Genomic DNA, 16,939 nt, shown 5'->3' with positions numbered 1-16,939 from the left:
TTATCTTGATTGTATTTCCACAATACTTGAATCGTTTCTTTCTGGCTGCTTATAATATTTTCTCCTTCACCTGGGAACTCTGGAATTTGGCTACAATATTCCTAGAAGTTTTCCTTTTGGGATCTCTTTCAGGAAGTGATTGGTGAATTCTTTCCATTTCTGTTTCATCCTCTGGTTCTAGAATATCAGGGCAGTTTTCCTTGATAATTTCTTGAAAGATGATGTCTAGGCTCTTTTTTTGATCATGGTTTTCAGGTAGACCAATAATTTTAAAATTATCTCTCCTGTATCTATTTTCCAGGTCAGTTGATACTTCACATTGTCTTCTATTTTTTCATTCTTTTGGTTTTGTTTTATATTTTCTTGGTTACTCGTAAAGCCGTTAGCTTCCATCTGCTTCATTCTAATTTTTAAAGAATTATTTTCCCCAGTGAGCTTTTGAACCTCCTTTTCCATTTGACTAATTCTGCTTCTTAAAGTATTCTTCTTCTCATTGACTTTTTGGATCTCTTTTGTCATTTGGGTTAGTCTATTTTAAAGGTGTTATTTTCTTTAGCATCCTTTTTGGATCTCCTTTAGCAAGCTGTTGATTTGCTTTTCATGATTTTCTTACATCGTTCTCATTTCTCTTCCCATTTTTTTCCTCCATCCTCTCTTAATTGATTTTCAAAATCCTTTTTGAGCTCTTCCATGTTCTGAGATCAATGCATATTTTTTTTTGGAGGTTTTGGATGTAGAAGCCTTGACTTTTATGTCTTCCTCTGATGGCATGCTTTGATCTTCCTCATTCAAAAGGATGGAAGAAAATACCTTTTTACCAAGAAAGTAACCTTCTATAGTCTTATTTTTTTCCATTTTTGGGGCATTTTCTCAGCCAGTTACTTGACTTTTGAGTCCTTTGTCAAGTGGAGGGTATAGTCTAGGGACCTGTAAGTTCTCAGTTCTTCCAAGGTAGCACAATCATGGCTAAACTCACCTCCTGGCCTGTGCTGTGGTCTGTGAACAACCACAAGCTCTCTTTTCTGCCCAGGATCTGTGAGTAAAATTCCCTCTCCAGAGCCTCCACCAGTTCCACCATGCCAGTGCTCTTCCTCACCTTAGGAATGCCACTCAGGAGTAAGACCCAGATCTGCTGCTTGATTCCCCCAGCATCTTTAGGGCTCTAAAAGTGGACGCTGCTGCCACAGTGGCTGCTTCCACCCTAGGGCTGGGGTCAGACCTCACACCCCTCTTACCCAAGTGAAAGAGTTTCTCACTGACCTTTGAAGCTGTCTTTGGCATTTGTGGGTTGAGAAATCTGGGAACCACAGCTGCTACCTATGATTCCATGCCTTGAAGCCAGCTCCAGTCCTGTCCATGCCATGCAGCATGGCCAAGGCTGGGCTACACTCCAAGCTGGTGTGATAGACCTTTCCTGTTAGCCTTCCAGGCTGTCTTGGGCTGGAAATCTCTTTCAGTCAAGCCACTCGTTTCATGGCTTCTGCTGCTCTAGAATTTGTTTAGCGTCATTTTTTACAAGTATTTTATGGGATATGGGGGGAGAACTAGAGCAAGTCTGTCTTTCTATTCTGCCATCTTGGTTTAGCCCCCCTAGGTTTAGTTTATTAAAAAAATTTTTTTTGAGGTGGTGAAAGGACAGCATATATCAGCAGACACTACCTCCATCTTTGATCCCTTTGCAGCATAGAGCTAGCAATGGCATCCCTGGGTCTAAGGGTATGCATGATTTAGTGACTTCTTGGACATAGCTCCAAGATGCTTTCCAGAATGGCCATTCCAATTTATGGCTACACCACCAGTGTCTTATACCCATTTGTCCACAGTCCTAGAGTGATTGTCACTTTCCCTCTGTCATTTTTTCCATTCTAATGTGTGTGAGCAGTCACCTAGGAGTTTTAACGTGCATTTTTGTGTTAGTGGTTCAGAGTATTTTTTTTTAATGGCCATTGGTTGCTTTTTTCCTTTGAAAACTGCCTGTTCTTATCATTTTATCATTTATTTACTGGGGAATCACTCTTGCTGCTGCAAAGCTTCCTCCCTCCCCCACTTAACTCTTTCCCTTCCACATTGGTTTTGTTTGAAAAAAATCTTTTTGACTTTATATAATCAAAATTGTTTTTTTTCATCTTCTGTGATTCTCTCTGTCCTTTGTTTGGTTATGAACTTTTCCATCCATAGGCTTTACATCACTTCTTACATGTTTTTTAAAAAATATTTCCAAGCCCTGCCTTGGCCACACGGCACCAAGAGGAGGAGATCTGAGCAGGTTTCAGGGACAGAATCTCCAGCAGCAGTGCAGGTCCCTCAACCCACAGGTGCCAAAGGTTAGTGAAAGAGTCTTTTCAGCTGACCGAGAGGGGAGCAGGGTGTCCCCATAACTCAAGCCCCCTTGGAAGGCAGCAGTGAAGGCAGCAGTGGACAGGGGCTCCCAAAGCAGGCAGTGGCCCGAATCCATTATTGAAGGTCTCCGTGTAAACCCCCTGAGGGAACTAAGCCCTGCCCCAACCTGAGCAGCTGATCTTAATCTCACACTGAATAGCAATGCTGCTGAAAGCCCCTGAGGCCTGGGAACAGCATTTGAATCTCAGCTGGCTGGGCTGAACAGAGGCGAGGTGATTGTGGAGAGGAAACTCAGAAGTCAAGTAACTGGCTGGGAAAATGCCCAGAAAAGGAAAAAAAAATAAGACCATAGAAGGTTACTTTCTTGGGGAACAGGTGTCTCCCCCCATCCTTTCAGATGAGGAAGAACAAGGCATACTGTCAGAGGAAGTCAAGGCCTCTGCCCCCAAAGGGAACTTAAAATGGGTTCAGGCAATAGAAGACCTTAAAAAAAAATTTAGCAGCTTACTAAAGGAGAACCAAAAAAATGATGAGGAAAATAACAGCTTTAAAAAGAGGCTAACTCAATTGTAAAAAGATTTCCAAAAAGCCAATGAGGAGAAGGAGGTTTTAAAAAACAGAATTAGCCAAATGGAGGAGAAGGTTCAAAAACTCACTGAATAAAATAATTCACTGAAAGAGAGAACTGAGGCCAGGGAAATGAATGACTATGAGTTAAACCAAGAAGTTAGTAAACAAAACCAAAAATTTGAAAATAGAAGATAAGGTGAAACAACTAATTGGAAAAACAACTGACGTGGAAAATAGATCCAGGAGAAATAATTTAAAAATTATTGGACTACCTGACAGCCATGATCAAAAAAAGAGCCTAGACATTATCTTCCATGAAATTATCAAGGAAAACTCCCCTGATGCTATGGAATCAGAGGGCAAAATGGATATTGAAAGAATTCATCGATCACTTCCCAAAAGAAACCTGAACAGAGAAACTCCTGGGAATATTGTGACCAAATTTCAGAGTTCCCAGATCAAGGAAAGAATACCGAAGCAGCTAGAAAGAGACAATTTAAGTACTGTGGAAATACAATCAGGATAGCACAGGATCTGGCAGCTTCAACATTAAGCGATCCAAGGGCTTGGAGTGGGATATTTCAGAAGTCAAAGGAACTGGGATTGAAACCAAGAATCACCTACCCAGCAAATCTGAATATAATACTTCAAGGGAAAAAATAGTCATTCAGTGATATACATGACTTTCAAGATTTCATGTTGAGGAAAAGACCAGATCTGTATTTAAAAATTTGACTTCCTAAGACTAGAATCAAGAGAAGCATGAAAAGGTAAACAGAAATTAAAAATCATAAAAAACTCTCTAAAGCTGAACTGTTTACATTACTACATGGAAAGAAAATATTTTTAACCCTTGAATCTTTTCTCAGTATTTGGGTAGTTGGAGAGGCTGTACATACACACACATATACACATAGATAGATAGAGAGTATAGGGTGTGTTATATCAGAAGAGATGATATCCACCCACACACACACAAATAAAATAAAATAAAAATTAAGGGGTGAAGGAGGAAGAGAAAGGGAGAAATGGAATGGGGCAGGCTATAACTCATAAAAGAAATAAGAAAAATCTTATTCAATGGAGGAGATTAGGGAGAAGGGGAGAGGGGGAAAAATAAAGCTACTCTCCCCATGTATGCCTGAAGGAGGGAATAACATGCTCACTAAATTTGATATGAAAATTTCTATACACCTCAGGAAAGTAGGAGAGAAGGTGACAAGTGGAGCGAGGGGAATATTAGAAGGGAGGACAAATAGGAGAAGGGAGTCACTAGAAATAAACACTTTCGAAAAGGGACAAGGTCAATTGTAGGGGGGGAAAATAAGGGGGCATAGGGTAGATCAGAGGGCAATATAATTAGTATTACACAACATGATTACTATGGAAGTCTTTTGCAAAACAACACATATTTAGTCTGTATTGAATTGCTTTCCATCTCAGTGGGGCTGGGGAGCGGGGGGGGGTGGGGGGGGTGGGGTGGGGGGGGGTGGGGGTGGGGGTGGGGAGAGAAGTTGGAATTCAAAGTGTTAGAAACGAATGTTGAGAATTTTTATTGCATATAATCGGGAAATAAGAACTACAGGGATTGGGGTATGGAAATTTATCTTGCCCTGCAAGAGAGAAGATAGGGATAGGAGAGGGATGGAGGGTGATGGAGGGGAGGGTACATTGAGGGAAGGAGTAATCAGAATGAAGATATTAAGAAGCGGGGGGGAGGGGAGTGATGGGGAGAAAAATTGAACATGTTACAAAGTGAGGTAAAAGCAATTAGTATTAAAACAATAGACTGAATTAATTACTGAGAATAAATCAATGCCATCTTTAGTTTGGAGAAAAGAATTTCAGTTTAAATTTCCTAGAGGAAGGTAACGTTGGGTAAAATTTGGCATTGATGGAAAAGTAAAGGTTTTAATGGTAAATTTGATTTTATGATTGCCATTTAATCAGGAAGTAGAACATGTATAGAAAGACATGTAAGCCACTTAAGACTTGCCTAAAAGATGTTCCTTAGCCAAAGTGAAACTATAATCATATTTGAAACCTGGTTATTGGAACTTGCCATTTTCGGATGCTATGGGACTATTATGTGACTGTTCTTCTGAGTCTAACTCCAGGTATGGGTAGCAAGAAAGGCGATCTGAGCCTCCAATACATGATGCCAGTAAGCTGACAAGATGCTGGTATGAACTGCATAGGTGATCTCAAGGGAAGGGTGGGAGAGCGGCTGTTCAGCATGGGCTGAGGTGGGATTCTCCTGACTCAGTTTCCCCACTGACACCTGGCAGACTTTAAGCCTGGCTGAATGCAAGTGGACAATCTAATCCTGCCTAGAATTGACATGAAGTTGGGGAGATAGTGTATCCGTGCAATGTCCCTACTCTTGGTGGCAATTTCCTATAGTCAAAAAGTTTGTAAGCTTAATACCAGATCCATTCAATTATAGATTATTGGTAGGGGAACATCTGAGGTTAAGTCTAAAATGAAGCTATTAGGCATTCGACTTTAGAGCAACAACAATAAGTTAGGGTCCTTTAATTCTTAGTAATACCGTGGAGACAATTAGGTCAAGAGCTTGTGAAGTTAGCAACATGAATATTATCTGTGTCTCAGTTGGTTAATGTAAAAAAAAAAAAATTCTTTTGTGGTCCAAATTGTAAATGCTTTAAAAAGATGTATCACCTGACCAAAAGTTTGAATTGCTTTATCTGTTATAAACTGTGTTAAAAATAAATTTAAAAAATATTTCCTATTATTCTTAATTATTATGGCACCAAAAATTCTGTTCTATTACTATAATATAAATTATGGTATTCTATATGAATGTATAATTACTGCCTATAACTACGTAGTTTGTCCAACACTTCCTGGACATGGGATCATAGACCAAGGGACTTAAGGGACCTCAGAGAGCATGTGGTTCCACTCCCTCCCTTAACATGGAGAAACTGAGACCCATGGAGGTTAGATAACTTGCTCACAGTCATATAGCAAATAAGTGTCAGAAATGGGATATATATGCTCCATTTCCAGAGCTAATACTCTTCCAGAGAACTATTGCACCTGATAAAATGTTTCCAGGTTTTTGTTTTTGCTGTCATAAAGTTGAAATTGAATCATATCATAAAGTGAAATTGAATGTTTCCATGCAGATGGATGCTTTTCTTTTTTTGTAATCAAGTCAAGAAGAATTTATTAAATGCCTACTGTTCACTGGGCATTGTTCATTTAGCGTGGATACAAAGAAAGGCCAAAATGTGCCTGCCCTCCAGGAGTTCACAGTATAACATTCAAATAACTGCGTAGAAACAAGATACCAACTGGATAAATAGGAGATAATAAATGGGAGGGGGCAGTGAGGAGGATCAGGAAATGCTCATTGCAGAAGATGGGACGTTAGCAGGGACTTGGAGAAGCCAGGAATCAGAGATGAGGAGGGAGAAAATTCCAGACATGGAGGCCGCCAGTAAAAATGCTCAGAACTGAGAGATTGAGGAAGAGCAAGGAGGCCAGTGTCACTGGATCCCAGACTATGTGGAATAGAGGAAGGTATAAAAAGATTCATGAGTTTTTTTTAACGATAAATTTCTAGTAGTGGGATCAGCAGGTCAAAGGGTATAATCTATTTTGGTATTCTTATTGCACACGATCTATGTAATGGTATTATGGGGCAGCTTAGGTGGCTCAGTGGATAGAGGGCTGGACCTGAGTCAGGAAGACCTGAGTTCAAATCCTGCCTCAGGCCCTTACTATCTCTATAACCCTGGATGAGTCATGTCACCTCAGTCTGCCTCAGTTTCCTCATCTGTAAAACAGGGATGATAATACCAGCACCTACCTCCCAGGGTGTTGTGAGGATCAGATGAGATAATAATTATAAAGCTATTATTATTATTAATATAAACTGGATTTTTCATCAGAAGACCTGAATTAGAACCCTGACTTTGTTACGACCTGCGCAGCACCAAAGATATCTCCTAACTTCTGTGGGTCTCGGTTTCTTATTCGGGAAAGAGAGGAAATTGGATCAGATGAACTCTCAGCTCAAAATCTCATGGTCTTTTACCACATTGTAGCTTCCTCATGTATAAAAATAACAATGACAATAATATTGATAAATAACAGGGATAGCTAGCATTTATATAGAGCCTGAGTTTCGTAAAGTGCTGTGATAATATTAATAATAACTAATATATATTCACAGATCTATATCTATCTATACCTCTAGATCTTTTACTGTGTGCCAAGCATCATACTTCACAATGTACTTTGTACTTTACAAAGTGCATTACGATGGTCTCATTTGATCCTCTCAACAACCCTGTGAGGTAGGTGCTGTCATCCCCATTTTACAGATGAGGAAACTGAGGGAAACAGAGGTTAAGTGACCTGCTTGGGGATCACATAGCTATTAAGTATCTGAGGCTGGATTTCAACTCAACTCCTTCCTGACTCCAGGTCCAGTGCTCTATCCACTGAAAGATTGCACTGGATGAACTTTAAAGTTCTGCCTAGCTCTGTTTTTGAGATTCAGTTGCCCAAGTGCCATCAGGATCACCCTTTCCCTTCACCTGTTTTTCTTGACTTCTTATGCTAGGAGACAGTAGAGAGAGGATTGGACTTGGAATCTGATCTGTCTGTACCACTTAGTTGCCTGTTTGCCCTTGGACAAGTAGAGTTCCCTCTCTGGGTGTTGGCTTCTTCCCCTGTAAAGTGAAGGGACTGGACTCTATGTTGTCCAGGGTCCCTCCCAGCTCTCAGCGCCAGAATCAATGGTTTAAGAACCCTTGAACACAATCAATTAACATTGATTAAGCACCTACCATGTGCCAGGCACCATGCTAAGTGCAGAAGATACAAAAAAAGGCAAAAGGAAGCCCCTGCCCTAAGGAGCTCCCAGTCCAGTTCAGTCTCCTCAGTGACCACAGCATCAGATCAAAGTGCACCAGAGATTTTTCACCTAAGTACGTATCCGGGGTTAAAGAGAGGAAGAGCTCTCAGCCAAGTTGGTCAAAAGGGATAAGAAAAATAACAATAAAGAAATGACTTTACCTGGTTTTCCTCTTCTTGTTTCTCCTGCAGCTGCTTGATCTGTTCCTTTATTTGTCTCTTATGCTCCAAGGCTTGTTCTTGCATCTTCTGCAGTAGGGAATGGTGAGCATCCTGTAGGCTGTCAAGCTTGGCCTGAAGGAGAATGAGGCTGGCACAGGTCATGGGCAGTGGTGGAAGGACCACCACATCCCAGGCAGACTATAAAGCAAATTGTGGCAGGGGTCAAGCTGAGGTTCCCACTGTGTAACTAACACAGAGGGACTGATTTCTGGCTTTGTTAGTGATTGTGTGTGTGTGTGTGTGTGTGTGTGTGTGTGTGTGTGTGTATGAGAGAGTGAGAGTGTGTGAGAATGTGTGTATGAGAGAAAATGTGTGTGGAAGAGTGTGTGAGAGAATATATGTATGTATGTATATGTTTGTATGCGTGTAGTATGTGAGAATGTGTGTGTGAGAGGTTGTGTGAGAGACAAAGTATGTGTATGAAAGAATGTGTGTGAAAGAGAATGCATGTATATGTGTATATGTGTGTGTCTATACATGTATGTGAGAGAGAAGGGAGAAAATTAATGGGGGAGGGAGAGGAAGGGAGAGAAAGAGTATGTGTATGAGAGAGATAAAGAGAAGAGAGAGTGAGACTTATTTTTAATTCCTACTCCTTATGCGAGGGGGTAGCTTCACTAGCTAAGCCATCAAAAAGCTCCAAGCATCCAAAGGGTTGTACCAATGCTAAGTACCATCCAAAATGAATTAAAATGAATGAGTTAAAATGAAAATAAAATTAATTAAAATGAAACAAAAGTGCAGCATTACCTGGAGTTCCTGGTTCCTTTTCACAATTTTCTTATGATTTTCCAGAAATTTACTTAAGTACAAGGATAATCCTTAAAGAAGATATAAAAAGATAATTAGTATCATGGATTTTCAGGGGGATTTCTCAACAGAGGGCCTAATAACTTTACGTGTGTGTGTGCGCGCGCGCCTTTGATTTCATTGATTTAGGGAACTCCAAGATGAGGAAAATCTGTCTACCAGTGAAGATCAGCACCTCCCTCTGAATTTTGTAGTCTCCAAGGGTTGCTCTTAGAACATAAAATATGACAGTTGGGAGGGCACTTTGATCACAAAATATCAGAGCTGCATTTAATGGCTTTCAGGGGAAGTAGAACCTGGCCAGAGCTTGTACCCCTATTGCAGAGCCTTCTCAAGCATGCTCCTCCCTGGGACTTAGCTAAGCTTGGTTCTCTTTACTAGACAGAATGTCAGAGACAGAAGGGACCTTAGAACAGAGAATATACTAGCTCTAGAAGGGAATGTAGAATATATAGACTGTCACAGCTAGGAGGGTCCTCAGATCAGAAAATGTCACAGTGGGGAAGGACCTTAAAATATAGAACACCAAAGCTGGAAGGAGCCTTAGAACATAGAGTGTCAGAGCTGGGAGGGTCCTTAGAACACAGAATGTCAGGGATGGGAGAGCCCTTACAACATAGAGTATCACATTTAGGAAGGCCCTGAGAACACAGAATGTCACAGGTGGGAGGGTCCTTCAATCACAAAACATCAGAGCTGCACTCCATGAATTTCAGGGGAGGTCAGGGCTTGTATCTCTAGTGCAGAATATTTTAGAATTACTGTCACGTCTACATCCTCAGTATCACCACAGATTTCTGGAACCTCCCCCTGTTGAGGAGACACAATTATGAAACTTATTTTGACCCCATTGAGTTAGCTTACTATTGAGTTTAAGAAAATGAAATATGAATATCCTATAAGCTGAGTACAGGTAAGTCACAGGTAGATAGGACATACTACCTCCAACTGGGTGCTCTCCATTACTTGGCAATGGCCCAGTGGAACAAACACAGAAATAGAGATCAGAAGACTGAGTCTCCAACATCTCTGTCACTTTCTTAGCCACCCAGGGCAAGTCAAATCACTTCATCTCCCTGGGCCTCAATTTCTGCAAGTACAAAATGGGATGAGGCATAGTGAAGGTTGGAATGGATGACTTTCTGACATCCCTTTCCCCTACATGTCTAGGTTATGATTCTAGATCTGACATTTATTCCAGCTCAGGTCACCAGGACTCAAGTTCAGCCTTCACCCCTGCACCACAAACTCCTTCATTTAATTTAGTTTCTACGTCATTCATCTGACGATGAAGGCAGTGGGGGTGAATCAGAAAGAGTGATGGTTTGTGTAAAACCATTGATAGCAAATCATATATATATATATACAAGTATATATGCATATAAATATATATAATACACATATATATATATTTGTATTGGTAAAGAACTGGAAACAAAAGAGGTACCCATCGCTTGGGGAACGGCTGGAAAAATGATGGTATATGACTGTAATGGATAGCACCATGAGAAATGATGAAAGGGATAGTTTCACAGAAACCTGGGAAGACTTATACAAACAGATGCAGAGTGAAGAAAGCAGGACAACGTCTACAAAACAACATTGTAAAGGCGAATAGCAAGGCTGCTGTTTGATCCAATGATCCACATGATTCTAGGAGACCACCTCCTGACAGAGAGCTGACAGACTTCGGACACAGAATGAGACCTAAAGTTTTGGATGTGACCAGCATCGAAATTTGTTTTGCTTGACCACGGATATCCGTTGCAAGTGTTTTTTCTTGTTTTGTTTAGTAGAGAAGGGGTAATTGAGAGGGACAAAAGATCCTTTTAAATGGAAAATATTAATTTTTAAAATGTTCAAAAATGTTGATAACAAAAAGCACTAAGCTCCTCTCTACGTAGTGGAAATCATATATTTTAGTAAATTTGCTACGTACTGAATAATTAGACAACACAATGAGTGAAAGAAGAAAACCACTTATTAAGCACTATACTCATTATGAAGCATTGAGACTGTGAGCTCCTTGAGCGCAGAGATTGTCTTTTGCCTTATTTTGTATCTCCAGTGTTAACACAGAGCCTGGCACATAGTAGGCTCTTAATGGTTGTTGTCCTATCTCCTCCACCCTATCAGCTGACTATTGAGATAGACCTGTGACTTTGTCATTCCTGAAAACTCCCCCTGAAAAACCTCCCTCTGGCAAAGCAGATCAATCCTTGTTCAAGGATTTCTCCTCTTTGAGAATCTTGTCTCAGATTTTTGGGGGGGGGGGGCACTGAGGGATCAAGTGATTGTCTCAGGATCACACAGTCAGGAGATATCAGAGATCAGACTTGAACTTGGCTCTTTCTTGTCTCAATTCACTACACTTTGGTGCCTTTAACATGAATGAACAAATGAAGAAATGGGTCAGAGAGAGGCTAGAGGGAGAGAGAGAATTTGGAACTCAAAATATAAAAAAAAGAATGCTAAAAATAAACAAATGAATAGATAAATAAAATTTATGAAAAGAAAATAAATAAGCCAAGTTCACAGAGAGATCTAAGCATGGCCTGCAGTTATCAGGGAAGGCCCCAGGGGGGCTAGCTCCATTGCTAAGTAGCAGGAAGGGGAAGCTGATGTTCGTACATCCTGCGAGGGGTGCATTCTCTCTCTTCTGACCTTGTACGTCTCATAGATTTAAAGCTGGAAGGGACCTCAGAGGACAGCTAGTTCAACACTTTCATTCTACAGATAAGGAAACTGAGGCCCAGAGAGGTGAAGTGACTTTTCTAAGTTCATTCAGCAAGAAATGACATAATAGGGAGGATTTGAACTCAGGTCTTCCTTACTTCAGATCCAGGATACTATCCACCATGCCACACACTTCAGCCACACTTGAACCGGGGAGTAGGAACAGAGAATGTTGACAATAGTAAGGGTCCAAGGGCCAGAGATTGGTCTTTGTGGCCATGGAGGAAGGGAGGTTGGGACACGTGTGAGGAAATCTCAGAAGCAGCAGCCACACATCCAGTCTGGGCAATCCCGTGCTATCCCACAGAAGAGCCTCTGCCCTAAAGAGGCAGAAATTTGTGCTGGATGCTGGGCACGAGTGTCTGTGTGACAATGTCTGTGTCAGAGGGCAGTGACAAATGAGTTATTGAAGGGAATAAATTGAAATGATAAAGAAAAAATTCTTTGTTCATCAACGAAGGCCTTGGGCTACGTCTAGCATTGACACATAACTCAATTCTAAGCTTCCCTCTTCTAGCCACCGGGCACTGTCCATTATTACAGCTACACTGAGCATGAAAACCTTCACAGCCCGGACCTTCGCTAGCAGAATCCATGGAGTAAAGACCCAATAGAGGCGGAGCAGGTTAGAGAAAAGGATGCTAACCTTAGAGGCTGGAGGGAACTGGGTCCAAATCCCACCTTTGATGCTTCCCGATTGTCTGACTGTGGGCAAGACGTTTCTTATGATCTTTGAGCCTCAGTTTCCCCCTCTGTAAAATGAATATGTGGATGCTGTAGTTCCTACTGTTAAGAGAGAATGAGGAAATGCCGACTTGAACCTGCCAACCTGAAAGTGTTGTGTCTAATGGGTAGCTCTGGTGACACCACCTAACGTCCAGAGCTGATGCACAGACCACAAATCAAGATATATCTTGTTGTTCTGGATTTGGAATTAGTCTCATAAAGTCAGATGCCATTATGACAGGGAGGAACAGAAGGGCAAGAGAAGGGTCTTAGAGCAGAGAATGTCAAGGCTGGGAGGGGCCTTAGAACACAGAATGTCATGGCTGGGAGGGGCCTTAGAACACAGAATGTCAGAGCTGGGAGGGCCCTTAGAACACAGAATGTCAGGGATGGGAAAGATCTTAGAACACAAAATGTCAGAGGTGGGAAGGCACTAAAGTCACAGAGTTAGTCCAGTGAATGGCAGAGATCTTTTGGGCTTTCCAAACCTGCTTGAGAAGGGAGTGGTGTTTGGGGTTTGGCAATAGATCTATTTAGTGGACATAAAGGAGAGGAAGGGCTCTGCCACTTTGACCTCAACTTAGGGTTACTGGCAAGTGGCAGTCACCTCCAGTGATGGGGAGCTCACCACTTATTGAGGTATCTCCTTCCACTGTTAGCACTATTAGGAGACTCTTTCTTATCTGGAGCCCAAATCTACCTCCCCATGGCTTCTCCGCATAGGATCACCTGCTCCCATGGCACCAACTCCATTATCTTGACTTCTGTAGGACACAGTGGAAAAGTATCACCTAGAGCAGGGATGCATAACCTGGGGTTCACAGACCAGATTTCAAAGGAGCCATGAACTTGACTGATTTTTTTAAAATTACCTTTAAATTTTCATTAACTCCTAACTGAAATTGACTTTCCTTCAATTAACAAATAATATTGTATGCTTTACAAATAATTATACATTTTATATTAAATAATTTTATATTTTCTATAAATATAAAATAATAAATTTAAAAATTAAATTAAAAACTATTGAGAAGTCCATAGGCTTTACCATATCTCAAAGGAGAACCCCTGACCTACAGGCTTTTTCTTTGTACAAGCCCTGTCTCCCCTACTAGCAGTAAGCTTCTGGAGGGCAGGGGTCATAGCTTCCATGAGTGACCCTGGGTCATCCTCAGGACCCAGAGTTCCAGAAAGTGGATGGGCAGCCTACCCTCAACAGACTTGTCTCTGCTATAGTCCTTTTCCCCTTCTCTGACTGGCTACTGGCATTGCTGATGCCTCCCAGCAGGGGACCTTGGGCCATGTTCAATAGGGGATGGATGAACAGGTAGGAAGGCTGGAGTAGTTTCTCTCCAAGGTTTTCTCCTTGTAGAAACAGGGAGATTGGTGCCAGTCAATTCTGCCAAAAACCCTCGGGGTGACCGTGGTGGGGCAAGTGGCTTCCCCTTGACAAGTCTCAATTTTCTCAAATACAAAATGGGGACAGAGACAGCCCTGCGCTACACTAGAATGAGTTTTGGAATTTGGATTCAGAGGACCTGGGTCTGAATCCTAACTCTGTCACCTTGGGCAAATCACTCAACCTCTCTAGGCCTCAGTTTCCCCATCTGTAATATGAGAAGTTACACTAAATGGCTTCTGAGGGTCCCTTCCAGCTCTGCATATCATGATCCTACAATCAGATGGACTCTGTGTCTGATAGCTCAAAGCCTGATGGGAGGGGGTGGGAAGAAATAAAATATTTATTAAGCACCTACTATGTACCAGACACCATGGAAGTCCTTTACAAACACTGGCTCATTTGAGAATCAGGAGACTTAATTGGGCATTGAAAAAGGGGGATGCTATAGACCTCCTGCTGCAAGGTGATATACTCAGACTGCAGAACGAGATGTGTATTTTTTGGACTTGACCAATATAGAATTTGTTTTGTGATTATTTGTTTTCAGGATTTTCTTTTTCAGTTGGGGAATGTCAGAAGGAGAAAGAAATAGATTTTTTTCTGAATGAAAATAAAGTTTAAAAAGGGAGACCAGCAGCTACTTAAAGATTTTTTGTGTTGGAAATAAATACTTTACATGAGTCTACTCCAAGTGTCTACAGGATCTGTTTCCTATGAATGGGTTTTGGTATATCTTTGTGTCCCCAGAAGCTGGGACAAGGTCTTGCACACAGTAGAAACTCAATAAGTGTTTATTGGTGCTGATGAATTTTTCTGCTGCCCCTTTCTATAAAGGAAGTATATTACAGGAGTCAGCCCCTGATCAATTCAGTTTAATTCAAAATAAGCTTAGTAAGCTCTAAGTGTATATACGAGGCGCTGGGGGCACAAAGATAAAAAAAATGACACTGCTCCTACCCACAAGGAGTTTCCAATCTACTGCAGGGGAGGTGTTGGTATATACATATACATATACACATACACATACATATAATCAATACTATTTACACACATGTGCATATATGTATAGGCATATGTATATAGGTATGTATATATACAGATATGCATACATGCACATACATATGTGTAATGCACACATATATTCATATTATGTGTATATGTATATATACATATACATACATACACACACAGACACTTATGTGGACAGACAGACACACAGACACAGACACACACATATATATGTATCACAATAACTCTGAGCGATGTTGGTAGTAAAGGGGAGAAAGCCTGACCTGGGAATCATGAGATAGGAGTTGTATCCCTCATTTATTATGTGACCTTAGGAAAGTCACTTCTCTCTGGGCCTGAGTTTTCTCATCTGTAAAATGAGGGAGCTGAACTAAATGATTCTTCAGGTCCTGCCCAGCTTTGACATCCTTTGAGTTTGATGATTCCATTAAGGTGCATGGGGAAGGTTAAGCAGAGCTTCCTGAGAGATTCAAGGATGGAGCGGCCACTTCTGGAGGGGCTGACTGCGGAATTAGAGGCTAGGTAAGGAGCTCTAGTAATCTAGTCTAACTTACGATAGAAGCAACCCCCACCCCCCACCTCCCATATCCCTGACACAGGGTCATTCAGCCTTTACTTGAAGGGTTCCAGTGAGGGGGTCCCTGCTCCTCCCCAAGGTACCCTGTTCCTTTGTGAAACAGTTCAATGTTACTGGGAAGTTTCTCCTTGTTTGAGCCAAAATGGACTATTAGTCATTCTAGAGGACACTATATTGGTTATTTATCTTTCCTAGTTTGTTTGGGTCTTGGGCATAATATTCTCCAACCCTGGGGAAGAAATCTTATTTGGCATCAACATTCCTTCTCTCCGGGCTGATGAAATGTGTGAATAGAGGGCAATGACACATTGAGCTTGGCCTGGTATGTCTTGTCTCCTCGGTCTTCTTTTTCATGCCAGCTAAGAGCTAAGCCATCATAAGAAGAAAATACAGTTTCTCATAACCCTGACACTCCTGGAATTCTAATGCTTTAATGTTAAGACTGCATCAGCCCTCTTTTCTTTACTGGGATGGTTGGCACAGAATTCATTCAAACTGATTCAGTTCAAACTAGGTTTCTTTGGGGAAGCTCAGGAGAATTCACTCTAACCAGTACGATGATTTGAGACTTCCAAGAGTATGAGGGAAACCACAGGCTGGAAAGTAACCATCTAGACATAAAAACAAAGTGAGACAAGAGAAAGGCAATGTATAGAACATGCCCCCAAGGCCTTCCCTTTCCCAATAAGACTTCATGGGACCAAAGATATCGCTAGCACCAGAAGAGACCTTAGGACATAGTACATTAGATGTGGAAGGTGGTCTTAGATCGTTGAATGTTCCAGCTGTAATCTTAGAGCATAGAATGTCAGAGCTGTGAGGGACCTTAGGACGAAGAAAGTTAGAGCTGGGAGGGGCCTTAGAACATAGCATGTCAGAACTGGGGGGGCCCATAGAAAAGAGAATGTCAGCGATAGATGGGCCCTTACAACACAAGACGTTGAAGCTAGAAGGAACCTTAGAAAATTGACTGTTCAGACCTGGAGATGATGGGGTAACCATGCAGAATGAGACATTTCTGGATGTGGCCAATGTGGGAATTTTTTTTTTTGATTTGTTACAAGGATTTTTTTGAGGGAGACAGGGGAGAGGGGAAGATAGGAGTAGGGAGAAAATAAATGTTTGATACAAATAAGGAGACTGCCTATTGCTCACTTTCTGACTCCTTGCTCTTTGATGGTAATATCCCTAGGAGCTGGACTTCAAGACTGCCTCAGTCTCCTCCCATAATTAATTTACTTTTCACCAGTCTCCATCTCTTTCCCAAGTGTCTTCTGAAGGGAAAGAGCTCACCTGTGAGGCCAGTTCTCTATCCAGTTTGCCACATTGCCTCTCTTTAATGCTATTATGGTAATAATATTAGCTAGCATTGACATGCTTCATGTGTATTATGTCATTCGATATTAATAATGTCTTTTTTCTACCATTATAAAGATATAATAGTCAAAGCAAATTCCACATTGGCCTTGTTTCATTCTGCATTGAGTCTACCTGCTGTCAGGAAATGGGTGGCATGTTTCAGCATTAGTTCCCTGAAATCCTGGTTGGCCATCATGCTAGAAGAGTTCAGCACAATAGTATTCCATCACACTTATCATATTTCATCACATTTATGTACCATAAGTTGTTCATTCATG

General features: G+C 41.3%; 1 protein-coding gene across 7 annotated transcripts in view; it reads right to left on the bottom strand.

Annotated features, from left to right (window-relative positions):
- Window positions 1–16,939, bottom strand: part of FHAD1 (forkhead associated phosphopeptide binding domain 1) — a 178,866-nt gene that overhangs the window by 68,323 nt on the left and 93,604 nt on the right. For all 7 annotated transcript variants that reach the window (XM_072608946.1, XM_072608943.1, XM_072608945.1 and 4 more), the window contains 2 exons: window positions 8,773–8,843; window positions 7,963–8,094 (listed from right to left, as the gene is read on the bottom strand). In XM_072608946.1, coding sequence (XP_072465047.1) covers window positions 7,963–8,094; window positions 8,773–8,843 — 203 coding nt within the window. The remainder of the gene's footprint in view (window positions 1–7,962; window positions 8,095–8,772; window positions 8,844–16,939) is intronic.

The sequence above is a fragment of the Notamacropus eugenii genome, chromosome 5 (genome assembly GCF_028372415.1).
Source record: "Notamacropus eugenii isolate mMacEug1 chromosome 5, mMacEug1.pri_v2, whole genome shotgun sequence".
In the NCBI taxonomy this organism is placed as follows: Eukaryota; Metazoa; Chordata; class Mammalia; order Diprotodontia; family Macropodidae; genus Notamacropus; species Notamacropus eugenii.
Note: the sequence above shows the minus strand (reverse complement) of the source record. Positions and strands in the feature narration are given on the sequence as shown.